Source organism: Macrosteles quadrilineatus, unplaced genomic scaffold (assembly GCF_028750875.1).
Source record: "Macrosteles quadrilineatus isolate MER2022 unplaced genomic scaffold, UCM_ALF_1.0 Scaffold_5__1_contigs__length_97177068, whole genome shotgun sequence".
NCBI classification, from domain to species: Eukaryota; Metazoa; Arthropoda; class Insecta; order Hemiptera; family Cicadellidae; genus Macrosteles; species Macrosteles quadrilineatus.
In genome coordinates, this window is record NW_026542598.1 from 22,118,220 (window position 1) to 22,139,695 (window position 21,476).

Consider the following 21,476-nt stretch of genomic DNA (forward strand, 5'->3'; position numbering starts at 1 on the left):
ATTTTTATCGGTCTTTGGAAAATTTATTTATTTTGATGGTCTGTATTTTGACCATTATTTACGCTGTTATTTACGCTGTTGGGCTTAAACTGTCACAAATTTATCCTTCTTTAATGTAATAATATAAAATTTTTCGGTAAAATGAGCGGTTCGTGAGATTGAATGAAAAACAATAGGAATTGCCATATTTTTTATATTTCGATAACAAGTGGCGCGCCCCGCGGCGAGCGGCAGCATCTCGAGGTGGATAACTTGGATTTTATGTTATGGGCCCAATACTAACAACATATCCAAAAATCAGAACTACCCGACCTTTTGCATACCAAAATGTCTTATTTTACTGGACTATTGCTCACTATTCTTTAGCTGTTGGCCAAATTTCTTATCAATTGGTCAAGCCATTACATTCTGATGCTCTTACAAAGAAGTTACAAAGTGAGGGAAAGTGAGCTTCGCTCAATTAGTAAGATAAAACCATTGACTTTATGTGTAGAGATATAAAGTCAATGATAAAACTATCTTGATTATACCATTGTTGGTTACTGAAGATGTATTAATAGTAAAATATTATACTAGCAGGCTAATTGTGAACCAGTCTATGGTCTTGTGTTTAATTCGGTCATAAAAATTTATAGATAATTGATGTAAACTCATACATCTCCTTTTATGCTCACATTCTTAAATAATATTAATAGTTACAATCTTAATTTTCTTAACTCCCGAAGAAAAGTTAAACGCAGAATAAAACTTGCTATCTGAAATGTCTAATCAAATACTTAAAATTATTTTAATTTTTTGTACTGTAAAACTTTTTTAAAAATTTTTTTCAATTCTTTTGAATGTCTGTTTGCCCTGTAAAATATTCAATTAGCCAACTCGCCATGTTTGCATCAACCGCCAACGGACTGAAATGAAAAGGAGTATAGTAGATTTATCTTATTGACCAAAAATATCAAAATTATGGAGGAATTAGTTACATAACACAGAGATAACAACAAAATGTGTAATCGAGGATTACACAACTCAATTTCATGACCCTAAATTGGGCCCAATCGATGTCGGCCCTGAAATCTGATGGTGAAAACCTGTGCTGGTGGTCTTGTTTTGAGCAGGCGAGGTCGGAAGAGATTTCCAGCTGATTTAGGGATTGGGTGAGGATAGAAGACATTCACCACTTCCTCTGGGTAGTGGATAGATATTTTGTAATTATAAACCAGATGGATAATCTTTCTTTATCCATAAAGAAATCATGTCAATTATAAATACTGTTGGAGATGATTTGAATTATCCAAAAAGTGAACTTGTGGGAAGGTGTCCTTAAATTATAGGTGGTCTTTAAACTGTGTGCATCAACATGAGGTGAAAATTAAGCACCCAAGATTTTATTTACAGTTTAAATTACTGTTTTTATGCCCAGTTGTAAAATAGCAGCACAAGTTTCTGGTAACATCGATGATGGTAGAGCTATACTTTAAGTCTTTGTATGTCCTGTGAGTTGCCAAAAAAGAAGAGTGACAATCAACCATTCCTCTGCACTCACTGCTTTACGCATAACTGTATTGTTTTGTTTTTTTTTTTTATATGAGGCCTTGCCATATTTATTAAATCGGTGAAAGTCGCGATTCTCATACACAAGAATCCAGAGGTCCTCAGCATCCAATACATCCAAAGTGTTGTATGACTCAATACAGGTCTTCAGGAGGTATATCTTTCATCCATATCTACTTTTCCCACCTTTCTTTCTTGCACGCTGCCAATTCAGTTCACCAACAACCAGCTGCTTTGGTAAATATAGAGTCATTACATTTTAAAAACTTCATAAATACTTGTTATCTTAGTTATTAAAAAGATGTTCTTCAACGAAGGAAAGCAACGCACTGAGCACAGTTCAGGCTTAAAGAAAGATCGTGAAAATACAACGCTCAGTTGAGCAGGTGTGAGTGAAAGGGCAATTGAGACAAGGAAGGGGAATTGGCCGTTGGGAAAAGCTATGGTTCCACAGACTGCGGAATCTCCGCTGTGCGGTGCGATTTTTTCCGCTGCGGAATTACAACGACACTGGTTTAATGGAGTTCCCCTGTGTGCGGTTCCCTGACGTGAGTTTCCGCGTCCCGGGTTCCGCATGGCTGACAAATCATACTGGCCTGAGAGCAGTGGCAGTGGGGATTCCGCCAGCAGAGAAGAGACCCATCAAATATTGTGACCGTGCAGTTTCATTATGTCTTGTGCTGTAAAAAGAGGTATAGATGAATTATAAAGTAATACATATACTCGCTACACTATAACGATTTTCAACAAAATAACTGCTAAAATAAATTATTATAATATATTTAACATCAAATGTCGAAAATGGTAGTCCTGACGAACAATTATCCCGGGATGTTAGGGTATCAAGTGTTAAACGGGATCCCGTGATTGAAACCCCTAAGTTTGGTCCCAATTCTTAAATATATCACTCCGATCACTATGACTTGACACCAATAAAGATAAAAGATCGACAACATCATCATACGGCATAAAAGCCACGAGGGCTTTTCTCTTCCTATCCATACTCGTCGCTAGTTTGGACAGAACTGAATTTCCGCAACGTTATTTCCGCAGTCAGTGGAACCACCCCTCCAGATTTACGCTGCGGAAAATTACGCACCGCACAACGGAAGTTCCGCAGTCTGTGAAACCATAGCTTAAGCGTTGTCTAATTTTTTAGCCTTACAGTGTTACTGAGTATGATTTTACGATTTTTACTTTAAATCAATAAGTTCCCACTACAACTATTGCATTAGTTTCCAGAGACTTATCTTTCAAACATCTTCAAGATGCAATATCAAAAACCTTCTGTAACCATAACTTTTTCTTTGGTAAACACAATTGTATGATATAATTGCCTAAAATAATAAAATATATGAGACAAAAGTTTGGGGGACTGATTTTCGCTTTTACTACTCCTGGACTCTTTTTGGTTTACTCGCTGTTGTCACTTATATCCAACACATTCAAAAGCCCTTTATTGTTATCTGGATTTCCATTATCTTGAAATGACTGTAAGAGACATTGTACATAACTTAGTTAAAGTTTATTTACAAAACAAATTTGAAAACTACATCCATTTTTATCAATATTTATTTTAATATGAGTGATATAGAAGTTAAAAATAAAGTGAACAAATACTACAAAATTCAATATTTAGCGGCGAGCGGCAACCTGAGCGTGGTGGCTACGATACAAGCTCCACTTTTGTAATGCCCATCCAATTTCCCCCGTTATAGGTCAGTTTTGTAAAAGATGGCAAACTGTCCAGCCCTGCAAGACGTATTGCATGCAACTATTGTTATCTGAAAATTCTCTTTTAGATAAAATTTTAATTTTTAGAAGTCAAAGGCGTCGGAGAAGGGTTACATCCGATCAGCAAGAGAAGAGGAGTGTTTTGGAAATACCACCATCTAATTTGATAATCACTTAACTACACCTCTGTCCTCTTAAATTTGGCTGGAGGCTCACCCCACACGTTTGCTACTGTTCCTCTGACATTTTTGGCTGAACTGAAGCATGACTCATCTGCCTCAGATGTATCGTGGTCATCCTCAACAAATGAGACCTGATGTCAGAGCGGCGGCGCTCGCCGCTCGTATTGCACGCAGGGCTTTATATGAACTAACTGAAAATTTCTCAGTGCTATACATAAAAAAGTGTCGTCTGAGACAAAAGATTATCCACTTGGCGTGATAATACTCTGAAAAGTCAGTCAAGAATTAATACGAACGTTGTTTGAGCTTTAGTACTGACAGTTTTTCCTTGGTCTGGACTTCAACGATGCTAGTGTGGATCAACTGTCTCATTGGGTGGAATCAATACCATTTCTGCTTCAAACTTAAGTCTATGTATTTTGTCGCGAAAACTTCAGGGTGCGTAGTTTAAAAAGAAGAGAAGGGTGAGTTTAGGGTAAACAAGATGACAACTTTTGTTACTCTATAGCCAGTCCATCTGTTCTAAGAAGTTGAGAGATTAAAGCGTTGCAGCAACCAATATTGTAATTTGTTAGCTCTGTGCAAGAAAACTGTGTTCTCTGGATGAAAACGCAAAAATCTTATGTTAGCATACAAATAAATAAATAAGGTCTTAATTTGCAAGCGTTCATCAAAGTACAAACAATGTTTTTCATTACAACTTTTGCCAAATTAACTACATTAATCCAGTTATGGAATATACTAGTCTTGATGTCTCAGCATTCTATGGAAAAATTGTTTAACTGAAGCAGGACTTCAATGGCCCATTAGATTCAACTTTGTTAAAGAAGATACTTATCTGCATTGTCTTTCTTGCATGTTACTGTTTCAAAGTTCCATTATTACTTAACTAATGTGTGGTGGCTGGATGATAAAGCCACACATTATAATGTATGAGACAAATATTAAACTATAGACATAGATGAAGTAATATAATTATATTACTTCATCTATGCTATAGATCTGAGGTATATTTGCGCACTCGCACCCTCGACAAACCTAAAACAACCTGGGCTATTTACTCAATATTCCCTGTTAATTACCGATTCTTTAATGAGAACCATTTATAAAAAGGCCAATAATCAACCCATCAAAAAGCTTCTGAATTTCCAGGGTCAAACTAATAACCTTCTGATTACTAAGTAAACACTGTAATCTCTCATCTATCTTAACCTGTATCTACATGGATGGATTAGTATGGATAACAGCATCATCTCTTTACAATGATCATGCAAAAGAAATTAACTGAGCGAAGACCAGCACTTTTTACTTAAACATGCTCTGTAGTATGCTGAAATTGAGTTAATCAAAATCTAACTGATTGAGTAAAAGAAATGTTTCCAACTAGTGTAAAAACTGTGTCCAATCAATTAAGAAGTCATCGATGTACAAATTAATCAAAACCGCTGTAGAAGTTTCAAGTGTAAATGAAAACATGTTTATTGAATAAAGAATTATTTGATTTGAAACAGACAAAATTGATGGTGTTAAGCAGACATATGCTTATGGATATTTTAAGCACAACCTCTTTGTCTGACCTCAGATCCAATGCCACAAAGACAGAGAGGTCTTTTTTTACAAAATTGAAGATTGAAACTATCCTCGTTCATATGTGCCATTTTATTAATTTTTTTTTTTTTTAAGTTTGAAAAACGTATAGGTATTACAGAATACAGATGAGAACAAAGCTACAGTATTGTGTTTTTCATCAATTACGTTCCCATATACTTATGTTGAAATGTTAAAAAATTGAGATTTTATACAAGGGTGTTACAGGTATAAAGTCCCTTCCTCCCTATGTTTTTTCCACAATTTTTATTTTAATGGGTATCTTAGACCTCAGGTTGCCTCTCAAATCTTACAATAGTAGTAAACAATGAGTCTCATAATTGAAAAATCCCTTTAAATATTAAAATTTTAAAAAAAAACATAAATAACCACCCAATTTATTACATGTGTGGGCAAATATCACTGTAATTGTGAAATACTAACGGATATCAAGTCTTTCTCATGTTGAGTGACTTAAAAACCTGAAGTGATGAAGCAACGTGCGATGGTGAACACATGTGGTTAAAGACTGGCTGTTGACATTCAGTTAATTGATTTAGATTAGTTTTGTTCGTTCTAAAAATGGAGGACCCAAACTTCCTCCCCAACAAAGTAACTAACAACTGAACAGGAAATCTCTAAGCAAACTGTTTCTATATCAGTTTTTAAATTAGATTCATTAACTAATCGGTTTATTTTAGCACCGGTTGTAAACGCTACTCATTATTTTGGGAAAAATCTATGTAATTTTGCAATTGGTTAACTATCCAAAAATACTGAAGTATCAGTGAAATATGATTAGCTGGACTCTTAACATTGCTGTTTGGCTAACCAAGGAGAGTCAGATAGAAAAGTATCAGTAATGTGATTGTTGGAGACTAAAATGTATAGAGTACAGTATATACTCTGTATGGTGGAACCTGTCTCCTGATCCTCCATATATCTAGGGACTCAGGTGTATGGAGGGTCAGGCAGTTGACTAAGGAGGTAGGTTCCACCATAAGGACTATACAAGCAGAGCACTCCATATTGCTAAGGGTACCGGTATACAGTTATGTCAATACTCTCCATACATCTTGGTTGGAGGCAGCACGCTAAAGATGGGAATTACAAGTCTAAGATCTACAAGTTCAAAATATATTTATGCACAAGGTGTTTATAAATCCAATACTTGTATATAATACGTGAAGGCGATTTCTACGAAACACTACTCCTCCGTTAATAATCAACAGATTTTTACAAACGAGGTGTCAAAGTAAAGTATTTTTTGTGTAGATGCCCCCTTTCACCAATTCCTGTAATAAAAGTCCTCGGGCTTTGCCCCACAGGCCATCAAAATCCCAATGTATTCCTTATGAAGAAAAGATTTTGTTTACTTACAGACGAAAAATGGTTGGTTTATGTTAAGGACGGCCTTTTTTATAAATATGTATACTTTTTTAGTGCCATTTTAAGGTAGTAATGAAATGAACTAAGGCAGAAAACTGGAGGCCAATAATAATTACTGCTAGTTATAGTACTCAAAACTCCCTTCTATTTAACACATTTTTATGACTTGAAATAACAGAACATGTAAAGATTCATAACACTGTCTATTTGGTTGACACTATATTGACAACATAGCCATACAGTAATTTTAAAATGTATGACAAATAAATTGTCCACAAATAAATTATCACATTACATTTATTCTTTGTCCTCTAAACCTAAACTTGAATTAAATCTCTTCCTTCACAAAACTGACAGATAAACCATTTTTGCACCGATCTTCTTTAAGATTTTTGCAAGATAAGCAATTAGTACAAAGCCTAGTGGAAACCTTTTTTTTCATCAAGCTAATAATAAAAATATTCAATCTTCAAAAATTAATATTTATGAAATAACTACACACAGTATTTACATCAAAAGGCAAAACAAAACAAAAAATACTGTAGAAACATAAGTGTTATCAAATTCTATTCAAATTCAAAATCACAGACAATAGACCATGTACTATACAAACTAACTGTTATTTCGGGCTTCACTCCATTTGACTTCATTTTTTTATCACAATTTTATTTACAATCTGTTCATCTTTAGAACATTCAGCAAATACAATAACAACTATTAATAAAACGTTAGTTAATCTCTGTCCATTGACAGATCTAACTTAAAAATATTTCAATGAAAAAATAAATAAGTAAATAAACAAGGGAAAATTAAATTGTTCAAACAAAACGTGAGCTTAGGTCCAAAACATGAATCCTTTTCAGCCTGTATATACTGGTACTGTTGTCCAAAAGGTTTAGAGGCAGGTGATTAGGGTGATTTTCAAGCTTCTTTAGATATTTTGTACTAAATTTGGTTATTTCCTCTTCAACCGTCAGAATTCCACTGTCCTTGTGAAGGATATTGTTGTTAACATACCACGGGGCTTGCAGGATGAACCTTAAAACTTTTGACTGAAATCGTTGGATGATATTTATGTTCACCATACTGGATGTTCCCCACAGTTGATTTCCATAAGTCCAAATTGGCTTCAGGATTTAATAATTTATTTGCAATGGTCAATTTTGATTTGACTTCATGAGTACCTATTAAAACTATTGATTGAAATAAACAAAACAGAATACAGTAATACAAACAAATAATCACCTGATTTTAATAATGCAATAAATTGAAAGAATAACATACAAATAAATACAGTAGTGGTATTTTAAACATTAGATGGAAAGTTCCTTTTAAAAAGGAAAAGTAGCGTAAATGGTTTATGGGGGTGTGACTTGTAGTTTTCTCAAAAGTACATGGGTACTTTGGGATTTATATGGATAATTGATTATGACCATGTATTTTTGTGTGAATTACAATGCATAGCCTAACAGATTTTTTCTGACACGAATAAAAAAATTGGAAAATGTGAAACTCTTTTTACACGTGAAGAAAAGATAAATAAATAAACTGTATCAGTAATCTGACACATACTTTCTCCCATTAGATTGTCGACAACCCTTATTATGTGTACGCATTGGGAGTATCTATGATATTTTATTGGGATAATCTAATCACAAAAGCTGAAAAAACTTTTGAACCGTAATTTTTAGTCATGTGGGTACCATATTGCTTAAGAGTTGAATGGACTATAATATTTAAAATTTTAATTAATGGCTTGTTTGAGCCATTATTGTAAATGTTTAAAATACCATTAAAAATCAAAATTATGAACTTTAAAAAATACCCTGCTGCAGCACACCTGTTAAATAATCCAATTTCCATTTGCCTGAATTGATCTTTAAATATTAAATCTATTTAATTAACATTTGGTTTAATGAGTACCTAGGTTTGCTGATACTGGGAGGCTAATAAAATGTGTTTTTAGTACAATTTTAATGGCTTACAAAAGTTTTACCAAGTTTGATCGAAATATATCCATAGTTTTACAATATTCTCCCAATAACATAGGCATTAACATGGTATTCGTGGTACATGAATAACATGGCAATTCAAATTTACAATTTTGAATTTTCTCTGTAACTAATAATCATAAAAATACACTATGGTATACAAAATGATTTGTTTTGTTTAAGCTCTTTCAAATGGTTCTGATAGAAATTGGGAAGTTTTGTGTTGTAAGGGTCAAATATGAGAAAAATTAATTTTTACCCCATAAACCCCCCCCCCATCCGCAAACCCTGTTGCCATGGCTCGATCATACTGGTTCGCGAAGTCATTCAAGTGTATCCCGCCTTACACCTTCAAACCGAATTTCATTAAAATCTGTCAAAAATTACTCAAGTTATCACAGACACACATATATTTATAACATTTTGAATGGATGGTGTTTTAGGCCTCTATGGACATCAAAATGAATAAGTAAATTGGTCCCAGGCCTAGGTCTTACCGTGCCGTCTACTTTAATAGAATTTTCATATAAGAAATTCGCTAAAACTGGAGATACAATTGGTTACATTAGTATCTACATATCAAATTTCATCAAAATCGGAACACATAATGTGGTCTGTAGCTCTGTACACATCCCCACGACCCCACACACATAGGTATTACTTTAATAAACCACTTTTTGGGTTCAGGGGGACCCAAAACGGATATTTCCACCCGAAAATAAAACTCAAAATGTTATCGAAAACTACACTTTCTCCATATAATATGTATAGAGAAAGTTAAAAGTCCATATTACTCGTTGTTGCCCCGTATAGAACAATTCCATATGAAATGTATGTGAATGTATTAATGAGAAATAAACAACTCTTAGAGTGTCTAAACTGCATACTCTGAACATCTGTCGCAGAGCATGGATACCGGAAGATACCTTTTTAACCACATAATTCACATGGTGATGTGAATTATTATTACAGTTATTAATACAGAATATTATTACTTATTACAGTGATAGTTGTCAAGGTTGGAGTGGTATTGGGTTGGTCTCTGAAGGAACGTCGCAAAACGTAAACCAAGATCCTAAAGTAGACTTATTTTTTATAATTTTAATTGTATTTTTAATAATATTTGCAATATTTTACTTAATTACCTAGGCAAAGTTAGAGCCGCATTGCCTATGCAAAAAAATAAGCAAAACAATAAGATAGTTTGAAGTCGTGAATAAATTACAATATTCAATGGTCAACGATAGTAAAATCACCAAAATAATTTATAAAGTTGCGTTAAATTGTTAAAACACCTAACAATATAATAATTACCATCTTTATACGAAGAATCTGCCACGCTCACAACCTTGGCCTAGCCACAGCTGCAATGGGAATGTAAATATTTGTGTTTTCTAACAGATGCAGATCACTGCGTTTCTTTGTTCCTGGAATTCTATTTCTGTTTCGTTCACCAAGGGGATCTCTGGACTTGGAACGATGAACATGAAACACGTGGGTCGCCGCCACCACGGGAGATTTGTAGCATCAAAGTTTGAAACTTAATATACCGTGCTTCCGAGAAGACAGGTGTTTTTAGTTTTGAATTGAAACTAATTCGTTTGATGAAATAATAAGTCTGGGGCCTGTCTAGAGACGCTTAGGATGCGCCGCATTTAGTTTTTGACATTGAAACTTTTACTTTTAGAATATCCCTCAAAAGATGTTTCGTTAATTTAAAATACCAAAATAATGAGTGGCGTCCGGATTTTTATGTGTACTGGTGGGCTCTAATCCTGAAACAAACAGCCGATTCAGTTTCTACAGTACACACATGGCACAGTTTTCACATTTGGATTAATCCAAGAAGTCTTAAAATAGGTATCGACTTTATATCGGGATTTCGTCATAAAATTTAGTAATTTATTTTTACCAATTCGTTATGTTCCACAACTAATATCCATCTATGTATGAAGCTAATAAGGATCACGAACTTTGGAGAAAACCGTACCACACACCTATTAACAACATAATTGAATTGTCAGTCTTGATGTGAAACTCCCCCCCCCCTAAAAATATCACTTTTTTAATAAACTCTCCTAAAGGCACGAACCATAATTAATTAAAGAGTCGAATTAAATAACTTTTAAAATATTAAAGATCTAGATGTGACACTTGTTCAATTTTTTTGTTTACAATTGTTTGTACATGTTTTCCCGACCTTTTGATTCTTACCATGAACAATTGTCTGCACCTAGAAAAGTAACTGTACATAATTCTTATGATGTGGAATAGTATTTACTTTTAGTGTTAAAACCTTTTAATTGTCTACCATGAGTCTTCCAATTGATTACATATTAAGTTCAAGTTCAGCATTCTATATTTAAAATACACACAGTAATTAATTATTGTTGAAATTTTCAATTACGTGAAACAAGAACCGTATAGTTTGGAAGGACAGAAAACAGCTTTGTGTTTAGTTGGTTAAAAAAGGTTCATGTGTAGAGTATTTTTCCTTATGACATGGAGACTAGTGAAATTTATTTGTGTCAAGATTAGACGCATATTCATCCAGCAGTTTGGACAAGGCAGTGAAGAACAACAGTCTATCTTACAGTCCTATCTTATCTTCGTTCTCTACCCGCGGAGCACGTACAGTATAACTAGTTAAATTAATCGTATGGAAAATATCCAATGTCTTACGTTTTCAGCATTTAGAATGCATCTTTGTTTAGTACAGTCAACACAGCTAACCATTATGTGTTAACGCGGTTTGTAGTTTACTTGTAGACTCTGTGAAACGCGTTATCAGATTTAAGTTATCACTCGACGAGGTCAAGGTCGAAGTTCGGCGACCAGTTGTATATATTGACGATCTCTCTACAACTAACAAAACCAAGATGTTCCAAGAATAACGTGTCTCGCTCTTTTTTCCGTGGTTTTACGCATTATTCTTTCTACTTGGCGTTGACGGTTAAGTTTATATGCAGAAAATCGGATGGAAATTCGTTTATATAAAAAATGTTGAAACTAGACAGAAATAAATTTGGACGTTGTGCAACACTCCGGAATTAAATTAAGTAATTAAAACGTAAAAATTGACTTGAATGAATGATCAGTAACTCAACTTACAGTATGATGGAACATGTCTCCTGGGGGATTCCCCGTGTCAGTCCCAGAGACGGGGAGTAAAACCACAGATTACGGAAACCTTACAAATAAAATATCACAGTAATATATTGTCTGTGGTAAAACTTAGGAGACTGGTTCCGTCAAACAGACTATACAGGGTTAGTAATAAGTCTGGAGACCTCCTGTTAATTTTTTAACGGCCCATACTAGAAAAACTAAACTCGGCACACCTTTATGGCATGTTATGAAGCACTTTTTGGGCATAACCGACACTTGGTGTACATCCCCAAAATGGGGGATTTCGGAGGAAACTCAAAAATTACAAAAGATTAGACCCATTGAGTGACCCCTCATTTTGAAGATCCTGATAAAATAAAACTAACAACGCAAACTAGAGGTCTCTATCTCAATCCAGTAAAAAATGGCAGCTGATTGAAATATTTAGAAATCAGAATTACCTTGCAATTTTATATCCAATTTGCTGCTATATTTTACTGTGTTAAGATAGAGACCTCTAATTTCAGTTGTTAGTTTTCTTTTATCACGACCTTCAAAATGAGGAGTCACTCGATGGGTCTTAACATTAAAATATTTTGAGTTTCCTCCAAATTCCCCATTTTGGGGATGTACACCAAGTGGCGGTTATGCCCAAAAAGTACTTCATAACATGCCATAAAGGTGTTCCAAGTTTAGTTTTCTAGTATGGGCCGTTAAAAAATTAACGGCAACCAAACTTTTTAATAGCCCTGTATAGACACCTTCAAGGTCTGTATTTGCACGGGGACACATTTATCCCGTAGTATACGTAGGTTTAATGGAAAATTAACGTTTTTACTCAAAAGAATATATTGCACATGTGAATTACGATTGGCCGCTCATCTTCAGTACTCCTTTGTCATGTTGTTGGCGAGCAGATGAGACACAAGGTCACTCGTACTATTGTGCTTGCATCAGCTGACGAGATTTGCCATCTGATCCAAATGTTATTGATTAAAACAATACGAGAGGCGCCGATAAAGTTACGTCTTTCTAATACTGTTTCTGTTCTAATATTCATGGTATGCATATGTTATTATATGTAAAGATCAGATACAACCTCCCTGAAAAGATTTTGTAATTGTTTCATTAAGTTAAAACAATATAAAAAACTATAAGTCATATAAACATGGGTCTAAAATTACTGGTTTCCTGTATATCTGCAAGTTATTTTTACAAAAAAAAAAAACATAAACTATTAAATATCTTCAATAATAGTACATTTATGGTGAAACATAGAACCACACGATTTATCAAATTTACAATTTTGTTTATTCTTTGTCCAAACTAATAGGATATAATTAAAACCTCCACATAATTTACTAAATAATTTTATTTATCTTGAAATATTTTCGTATTTAGCCGTCATTTAAAAACTCTAAGTTTTTTTATTCACATTTTGTACAAAGATAACGGTCAATAAGCAGAACATGTTTGCAGTATCTCAACGCTCTAGTTCCAACAAGCAAGGAGTTATGAATGGTTTTGGAAAAACACGTACAGATAACAGACGTAGAATACCTTAATTAAATAATGATATAAGCGTACCAGGACGAGAAGTGGTTTTACATCATACTACACAGAAGCTTGCACTTTCCCATCCTTATTGATTGCCGTGCCAACACACGGAAAAGTAACCAATGTAATGTATTTTTACGCCACACTGCAATATTTTGACGAACTTTTCACGCAAGGTCTTAGTCCAGAAAACGGCTGTTTGCCGCCAGCTCAATCAAATTGGGTTTAATTACGTACTACACTGTACTGTAATGGGTTTTATCGGACACCAATCAGCTGATTATACTCTATTTATGTGGCAGTGAGTGGTTATAAACAAAAACATTACCTCTATAATCTCTCTTAGAGGTTATGACTAGTGATTTTTAGTCCTTTAGTTGGTGGAAATATATAAGGATTTGTACAGATTTAGTAGTATGGCGTAAACTATCGTACGTAACTCGTCCAAAATGTGTGTAACGGACTCTTATGGTATTCCCGTACTCGACTTCGTCTCGCACCACACTCGTCCGGTAGGCGGTAAACACTTATTTTCAGGACTAGTAACGTAATATTCTATTACCTTGCACTTAGTCAGCTGATGAAATAAACAGCTAATTGCAACGGTCTATTTTATTTTCTGAAATATTAAAATTTATGCTATATCCTAAATAAATTGTGTTATTAGTTTATGTAGGCTACTTATTTTTCTGTGTTCCATAATATTATGATGTAAAATTATCGTACGTTACACGCCCGGTAAGCTTTAACGTTACTATTACACTTTACCCCAACAATCTATGACTGGACTAGATAAGAAATTGACGGGATAAGAATAAGAATCCTTTTTGTCATTAGAACAGCTATAAGCTAGAAAAATAAACGTAGGCCTACAAGAGTAATGAACAATGAATGGATATGAAAGGTGGAATGTAGGCCATTTCCTTCAAGCTTGTAGGCCTACATGCAAATAGATATCGTCATAATATGAAATATACAAATTAAGTACACTTAAATAAAAAACACAAATCAATGGATTTATTTCTTTACCCCATTACTATATAGCTGGCAGAATAGATGAATATTGCAGGTGACATGCTAACTATCTGCATGGGTTAATTCAAAACTCACGTTCGACTCGACAACAGAGGCATTTAAGTTATCCTAACCTATTGCCGAACGGAGGTGCCTATTGATCGAACGGAATTTTGGTTTGGTTTAGAAGAGTTTGTTAGTTTTCAGTGTTTAATTTTGTTCTTGTCGAATGCACGATTTGATATTGCTTTGTCAGAAGAAATTTTATGCACACGCTTTGAATTGTTATTGTAAATACTGGGAGAGAGGTGTGAGCCAAGTACAGTATTCATCGTTCAGAAGAGATGAGAAGACAGCCAGTGACGAGAGATAAGCAGAAGACGGGAAGTCCTAGTCAAACAAAGTTTCAAGTTTGTTGTGTTTTGGACCCGCCGTAATGATAACATCGTACGATTGGGGTTATAACAGTTAAGATTATGAATGGCTAGCGATTTATTTCAATTTAAATTTGTTGTGGATTATAAAACCCCAAATTGTTGGCGCTGCCACTTATGCTTAGCATACGGCAATCCGTTATGCTAAATTCTTGACAAAATCGTGATGGAAAAATATTCCTCACGTAATCACCGATGATATTATAAACAAGACAGCACATACCATCCTTACACCATTAGGGCATTGTATACATAGCATCTTATTATTTTAGGGTTCCTCAAACGTTTTCAATGCGCCTTTTCAAAGGGTCTTATCGAGATTATTATTATAGCACTGTCTGCTCTTGAGATTAATCTTTATTGGTTTATAATTGTGTGTCTATGCCGTAGAGCATTGTATATCTTATCTTATCTGATAACTCGCATAAAAACAATACCTATACATGGAAACAGTGTAGAACACGTTATAATGCAGATATTGCAGATTGTGGAAAGTGCCGATTATTATTGGGTTTCCTTATCGCCATAGCTATGGTCGTGAACATGTAATGGGATGATTGTATAGACAATATTTTTCCTATAGTCCCATTGATCACGTTCCTACAGCGCAAACATTTACATTAATAATCCGGGTTGTCGGTAAATAATTATTTACTATCGTCAATAGTCGAAGTACGAAAAATTACGACTATGAGCCCAATTAGCAATTAATATTTATTGGCAAAAAATATAGTCAAATGCGTTTCATTATCTTGCAACTTGATTATTTTATTCTTACATCAAGAAGTTATATGTCGTAATATGGAGATCAACATTTTTATCGTTAGATAAAATAAATAATTTTGAATATTTAATTGGTTTAATCCATTTTAGTATCAAGTAACGAAGGTTGCTAGTAATGTTATGTCAAAATATTTTGCGCTTTGCTGTAAACCCTAGATTGTCCGGGGTAGAATGTTGTATTTTTATATCATTTTCAGTTCAATCATAAAGACATTTTTGCATTCAAACCGGCAGAGCTATCTTTACTGCTGCTTATCTCCCACGATGTTAGTGCAAACAGTGAGCGATTCCTTCGTTGTCCGCACACTGTTTTATAACCTAACCATGTCGTCTTTGACGTTCAAAATGGGTTTTGACTTTTCACTGCTTTATATTGGGCTGTTTCTGCAGTCTTATAAAGTTTTTTTAAATATATTAGGTTTCTTTCAATTATCGAAAAACTAATAGAATTTCGTACAAAAATATATGGGTACACTTAATGCTATGTACACATAAAATTAGTCATTGGTGTAGGCCTACATTTGTTTGAAAACTACTTTTTAATGAGTGTAAATGGATTTCAACTTGAAATGATAAATATTCAATTTGCTATTACTTAACTAGAGAAAGTAAGAATGTGAACTATCACTTTTGTAGTATTATTTGTGTTAGAAAAAGGTATCCAGTCAAGTTGATAAAAATATATAAATCTGTAAGAAAAAACTCAATAAGGAGAAAAACGTTACTAGTGTAGTGTAGAATAAAAGCGGAACACCTAAGTAGTTTAATTACTATGTGCTCCTCCTCGATATCTGTTTCTTTTACTGCACATTTTAAGAATAAAAACAAACTTAGTTAAACTTACTCATTGACAAAGATGTTCACAAAGTTGTGAATTCCGAACAGGGTCCTGGTTTGCATGATGCTCTATGGTCCTGAGAGATCTCCCAACAAACCGAAAACCTCTGTGCCCCTGGGCCCAGGAATTTAGAAACGCGGCCATGGGCGTGAATTACTTATTTGAAAATACTTATTTTAAGCTAAAGCATCTTTTTGTTACATAAACTATTGTGGTTAAACAAAATGTTAATAACAAGTAGAAAATTAAATTTGACTATGATACACTTATAACTCTGTGTGGTTGATTCAACTTTTTGAAATAAAACAATAGCTGCAGCTGGTGTATATACTGATGGTATGTCTTCTTCACTATCCAATAGTTCATAGCTTAACCCCATGTTCTCTGTAAGATCAATTTAAAATGTGAGATCCATTAGTAGGCCTACAACCCGGTGTCTTTCTTTGCAGACAGACCCCAGTCAACATGAGTGTTATCATCAGGCTGCAGAACCTGCCTTGGTCAGCCAATGCGCTAGACATCCGCCAATACTTCCAGGGCCTCTCCATCCCTGAAGGAGGTGTACACATTGTTGGCGGAGAGCTCGGCGATGCCTTCATTGCCTTTAGGTAAACAGTTTACATGCTTTCACATAAAAATGTAGACAGATAAACCGTAAATTACTGGGACTTATTTAATTCTCTTTTTAAAGAGATAATTGGTTATGTACAGAATTATGTGAACTTAGAAAGTAATGAAAGACTCAAAATACATATTATGTACAAAGTGGTTGGAAGGACACTTTCGGACCATAGTATCTGGCTGCTGCTGGTTCATGTCTTGTAAATGGAATGTCTGTTTCACTACTTAAATTCAGTATAGTCCTTACCTTTCCCATACTGTATTATATGTTACATACCAAGAGTTTTGAACAGTTGCATAGTTTCAGCACAGTGTGGCAAATTTTGTTAACCATTGCTCGTAATGGTTTTTTGGCTAACATTGAATTACTAGGGAATTTGGATTGGCCTTCATATTTTTGAGACACCCCATTTTGGAAAGACAGACAACTAAATTTGGTAGGCTACAGTGTAACTTAGTTAACAGTAAATGTCTTAATTTCCTGTCATTTCGGCAGGGGAATAAAAAAATCCCCAAGCGACTAATTTTGCCAATTATTTTGATATGTAATATTACCATTGAATTGCAAATCAACTAACTTAAAATATACTTTTTTAGCACTGATGAAGACGCCCGTCAAGCGATGCTTACTGATGGAGGAAAGATTAAGGAAGTGAAGATAAAATTATACCTCAGCTCACGTTCAGAGATGCAGAAGGTCATTGAAACCGCAAGGGCTCAAAGTATGAGTCTTCAGACATTCATGCAAATGCCCTCAACACAAATTCCAGTGATACCTGCTACACAGATTCCACCAACTCCCTCACAGACGACACCTGTAATACCACCAATGCCTCAAATCAATCAGATTGTGTCAAAACCAGCAACTCCGGAAATAAAACCTCCACCTGTTCCGGTGTCTTCGATTCCCACCCCAGAAGTGGCCAAGCCTGAACCTGAAACTGAAAAGAAAGATCAAGATACAGACAGCATCTCCGGAAAAGATGACAAACGAGGTCGCAAGGGTCGTTCAAGGTCTAAATCTAAAAATCGTTCTAAATCAAAAGATCGGTCAAGGTCCAGAGATAGATCAAAATCCCGTGATAGATCGAGGGACAGGTCAAGGTCTAGAGACAGAAATCATAGACGTAAAGATAATTATCGAGATAGAAGACGACGAAATAGAAGCAGAAGCAGAGATCGTAGGGATAGAAGAAGATACCGAGACAGAAGCAGATCCAGAGACAGATCCCGCAGGTCATCAAAGGACAAGAAACGAGACTATGATCGCAATGAACAAAACAATATAGAGAATAGCAACGATGCGCCAGCTAATGTAGCTGTAGAAAAGGATATTCCAATGCCAACTACTTTGGCTCAACCAGGGAAACCAGGATTCAGCAATTCAGGTTGGGTTGCAGCAGGGGCCTCTGATAAAGCAACTGGTCCACTTCTCTCCACTCCGATTGGGTTTAGTATTAGTAAAAATCCAACTGCTGCAGCATCACAACCTTCCAGATCTGGTACAAATCCTAATGCACAGCAAATTCAGATACCCAACCAAATTCCAGTTCCCCAACAAGCTATCCCTATGTCCCAACCTCTGAATATGCCACCTCAACCTCCTAATTTCCCCATGATGCCTATGGATGTTCCTAAAGATCAAGATGGAAGAAGGTTTGACCCTAACACATTTCCTCCAGGCGCTTCTCAGCTTCCTCACAGTCTCCCACCCTCACTACAAAATACCCCATTTGGAAGAAACCAACCTTTACTCCCTCCGAACGAATCAAATAGTATGATGCCTCTAAATGATCTTGGGAAATTTCCAAATATGGCTGGTTGGCCTCCTATGAGACCACCAATGGATCCCTCCATGATGATGCCCATGCCAGAAATTGGAAACCTGAACCCCCTAGATAAGCAACCATTACCTCAGCCGATGGGTAATATGGGAATGTTTATGAGACCCCCAATGATGGTTCCCAATGATAAATTTCAACCTCCGTATGTGAAGCATGATCCAAGGATGCAAAGTGATTTTACTCAATCCCAAATTAGAAATGATGGACCATACCCGCCTCAACAAAATTTTCCTGGAAGTGAGTTTGGCCCTTCCAATACAATGAATGTTTTCATTAATACCTGTGTAGAAATCAGAGATATGTCAATGAACACAACAAGCTTGGATATTAGGAGGTTTTTCCAAGGTTTACTAATTCCTGAAAATGGCATAAAAATCATTACTGATAAAAAGGGTAATAAAGTTGGGATAGCTTATGTCCGATTTGGAAAAGTCTACTTTAAGGATATGGCTCTCAAGAAAACAGGTCAACTCTTAAATGGTTCACCTGTTGAAGTGCTACACATTGATGACAACATATTTGATAAAGCTACAGATGTTTCTGAATTTTCAGAAAACTATTTAGAAGATGCTCCAGCTTATCCAAAGCATTATAATGACAGCTTTAGAAGACCACAAGAGCCAATGGAACATTTCACTGACTTAGTCATTCATGATGTACCTTCCTTCGCTAAAGACAGAGATATTTATAGTTTATTTAAGGGTTTAAAAGTAGCTGATGCTTTTGTTCTTTTAGGAACTGGAAGAAAGACAGCTACAGGATATGTTAGGTTTGAATCCCCAGCTGAAGCCAGGAAAGCCCTAACAAGTTCATCTAGACTGGCAATCGGTTATACTTCTGTGAAGGCAGCAGTATGTTATGAACATGAGTTTGATGAAGCCAGGGATCGAAAGAATATGGAAGAAAATGATGAAGAAATTATGGATCCCAAAGATACAGGATACATTCCTCAGGATGCAAGGGGTTCCAGGTTCTCTAAAAATTATCCTCCTCAAGGGTACGGCTCGGAAAGAACAGATCCTAGATTTAACCAGTCTGAGAAAAGAGTCTTATTGCCCACACCCGGTCTTAAACCATTTGATCCAAGATCTGGTCGCAGTAATAGCTCTAATCCACCACACTTTGATAAAAGGCAAAATGAGTTCCCATCCCGCTCTCCAAGGGAGGATTTTCACCAGAAACCATATGGTCCTGATGATATGCATCACCAGAAAACATATCCGAGGGATGGGGGAAGAGATGGCGGACGCTACCCTTCTAAATCCAATTATAGAGATGATCGTGGTAGAAGACACCAATTTCAAAGCAATCGAAGAAATCATCCTCAAGAGGATTTCCAACGTAGTTCATATGAGGAAGAGTTCGAACCACATCCACCCAACTCAAGGAACAAACCAACAAATGACCATCCAAATGATATGCACAAACCTCCAAATATTAAACCTGAAAGTATTTCTCAAGGCAGAGTGAAAGCCCCTAACAAGGATGATAAGACTAAAAATAGTAATGTATCAACTTCTAAAGAAGATCTTATCAAAAGTGATAACCATGTTGATCAAAAAGATGTTAAAAGTGATAAAAATGAAAGTCGTGTACAAAATGAAGTTGTAGATTCTCATACTGAAAATCAGCAAACTGTTAGTACACCAAATAAAAGAGATTTAAATCCCGAACAAGAAACTCAAAATAGGTCCAAGAGACCTGCCAACTTTATTCAGACTGACTGCCTTATTCTGCGAGGGCTGCCTTTCTCTGTTACAGATAGAGACATTTTGGACTTTTTCTCTGATGAAGGCCTTGCGCCTACTCAAATACACATCATGCTAGACAAACAGGGCCAACCTGCTGGTGATGCATTTTGTGAGTTCAATACAACTGAGGAAGTAGAGAGGGCATTGAGTAAAAATGGGACTCATATGGGTAGAAGTGTTGTGTCAGTTAACCCTGTATCCAGAGAAGAACTTATGGAAGCAATTGGTATCCCCCCTCCACCACATGACCATATGCAAGAGGACTACCCACCAAATTTTCCACAGCAAGAGTTTCGTCCTCATTTCCGTCATCCTCGAGGAATGCCTGGCTATCCTCCTCGTTTCCCTCGAGGTAGAGGGAGAGGCTTCCCACCTTCAAGAGGAAGAGGAAGAGGTCATTTCCCCTATCCTGAGGGGCCTGGTAGACATCATCCCCCACCGAATGAAATGGACGTAGATTCACAAAGTGTAAATGCCTTTGGCAAACCCGGATGTGTAGTTGCTATGGAGAACGTGCCATATCGTGCTGAAGTCCAGGATATCATAGATTTCTTTCATGGTTTCTTTGTTCCTAGGGACAATGTTATCAGGAGATTCAATGAAGATGGAAGGCCAACAGGAGATGCTAGGGTATGTTTCAGCAGTCCTAATGAAGCTCTCAAAGCAGTAAAAAATCTCAATTTTAATCAAATATTCAACAGGGAAATAACTTTAACATTGGTACAATGAACAAGTAATGTGTGTGAACCAATGGTTTCAGGTTTTTTTTATCTGGATTGTAAAAAGTAGTTTTAAAAATGATTACAAATAAATTTGTAACTATCAACCATTTAAAGTTTATCATTAATCCATCATTAAGAATAATTAATTGTCGAAATAAAGGTAGCCCTTGATTATTTTGCAAAATCACTACAATAGTTTGTTTCCAAGATGCTAAATGTCGCCATTATTTTGGTGTAAGTCTTAGTATTCTCAAATCTTTATTTTATATAAAAAAGGATCTCAAGCAACAGATTTTAACAAGTAGACTACTTTCAAATTGTAGTTATGACATATTTCATGCAATTTCACTACATAAAATTGTTTGAAACTTCT

The 21,476-nt window shown here is 35.4% G+C and overlaps 1 protein-coding gene across 2 annotated transcripts in view; it reads left to right on the forward strand.

Moving 5' to 3' along the window:
* LOC128994268 (uncharacterized) overlaps nucleotides 1-21,210 on the forward strand; it is a 53,575-nt gene extending 32,365 nt beyond the window's left edge. For both annotated transcript variants that reach the window (XM_054418682.1, XM_054418683.1), the window contains 2 exons: nucleotides 16,615-16,773; nucleotides 17,384-21,210. In XM_054418682.1, the coding sequence (XP_054274657.1) occupies nucleotides 16,631-16,773; nucleotides 17,384-21,110 (3,870 nt within the window). In that variant the 5' untranslated portion in view covers nucleotides 16,615-16,630 and the 3' untranslated portion in view covers nucleotides 21,111-21,210. The remainder of the gene's footprint in view (nucleotides 1-16,614; nucleotides 16,774-17,383) is intronic.
* The last annotated feature ends 266 nt before the right edge of the window (nucleotides 21,211-21,476 follow it).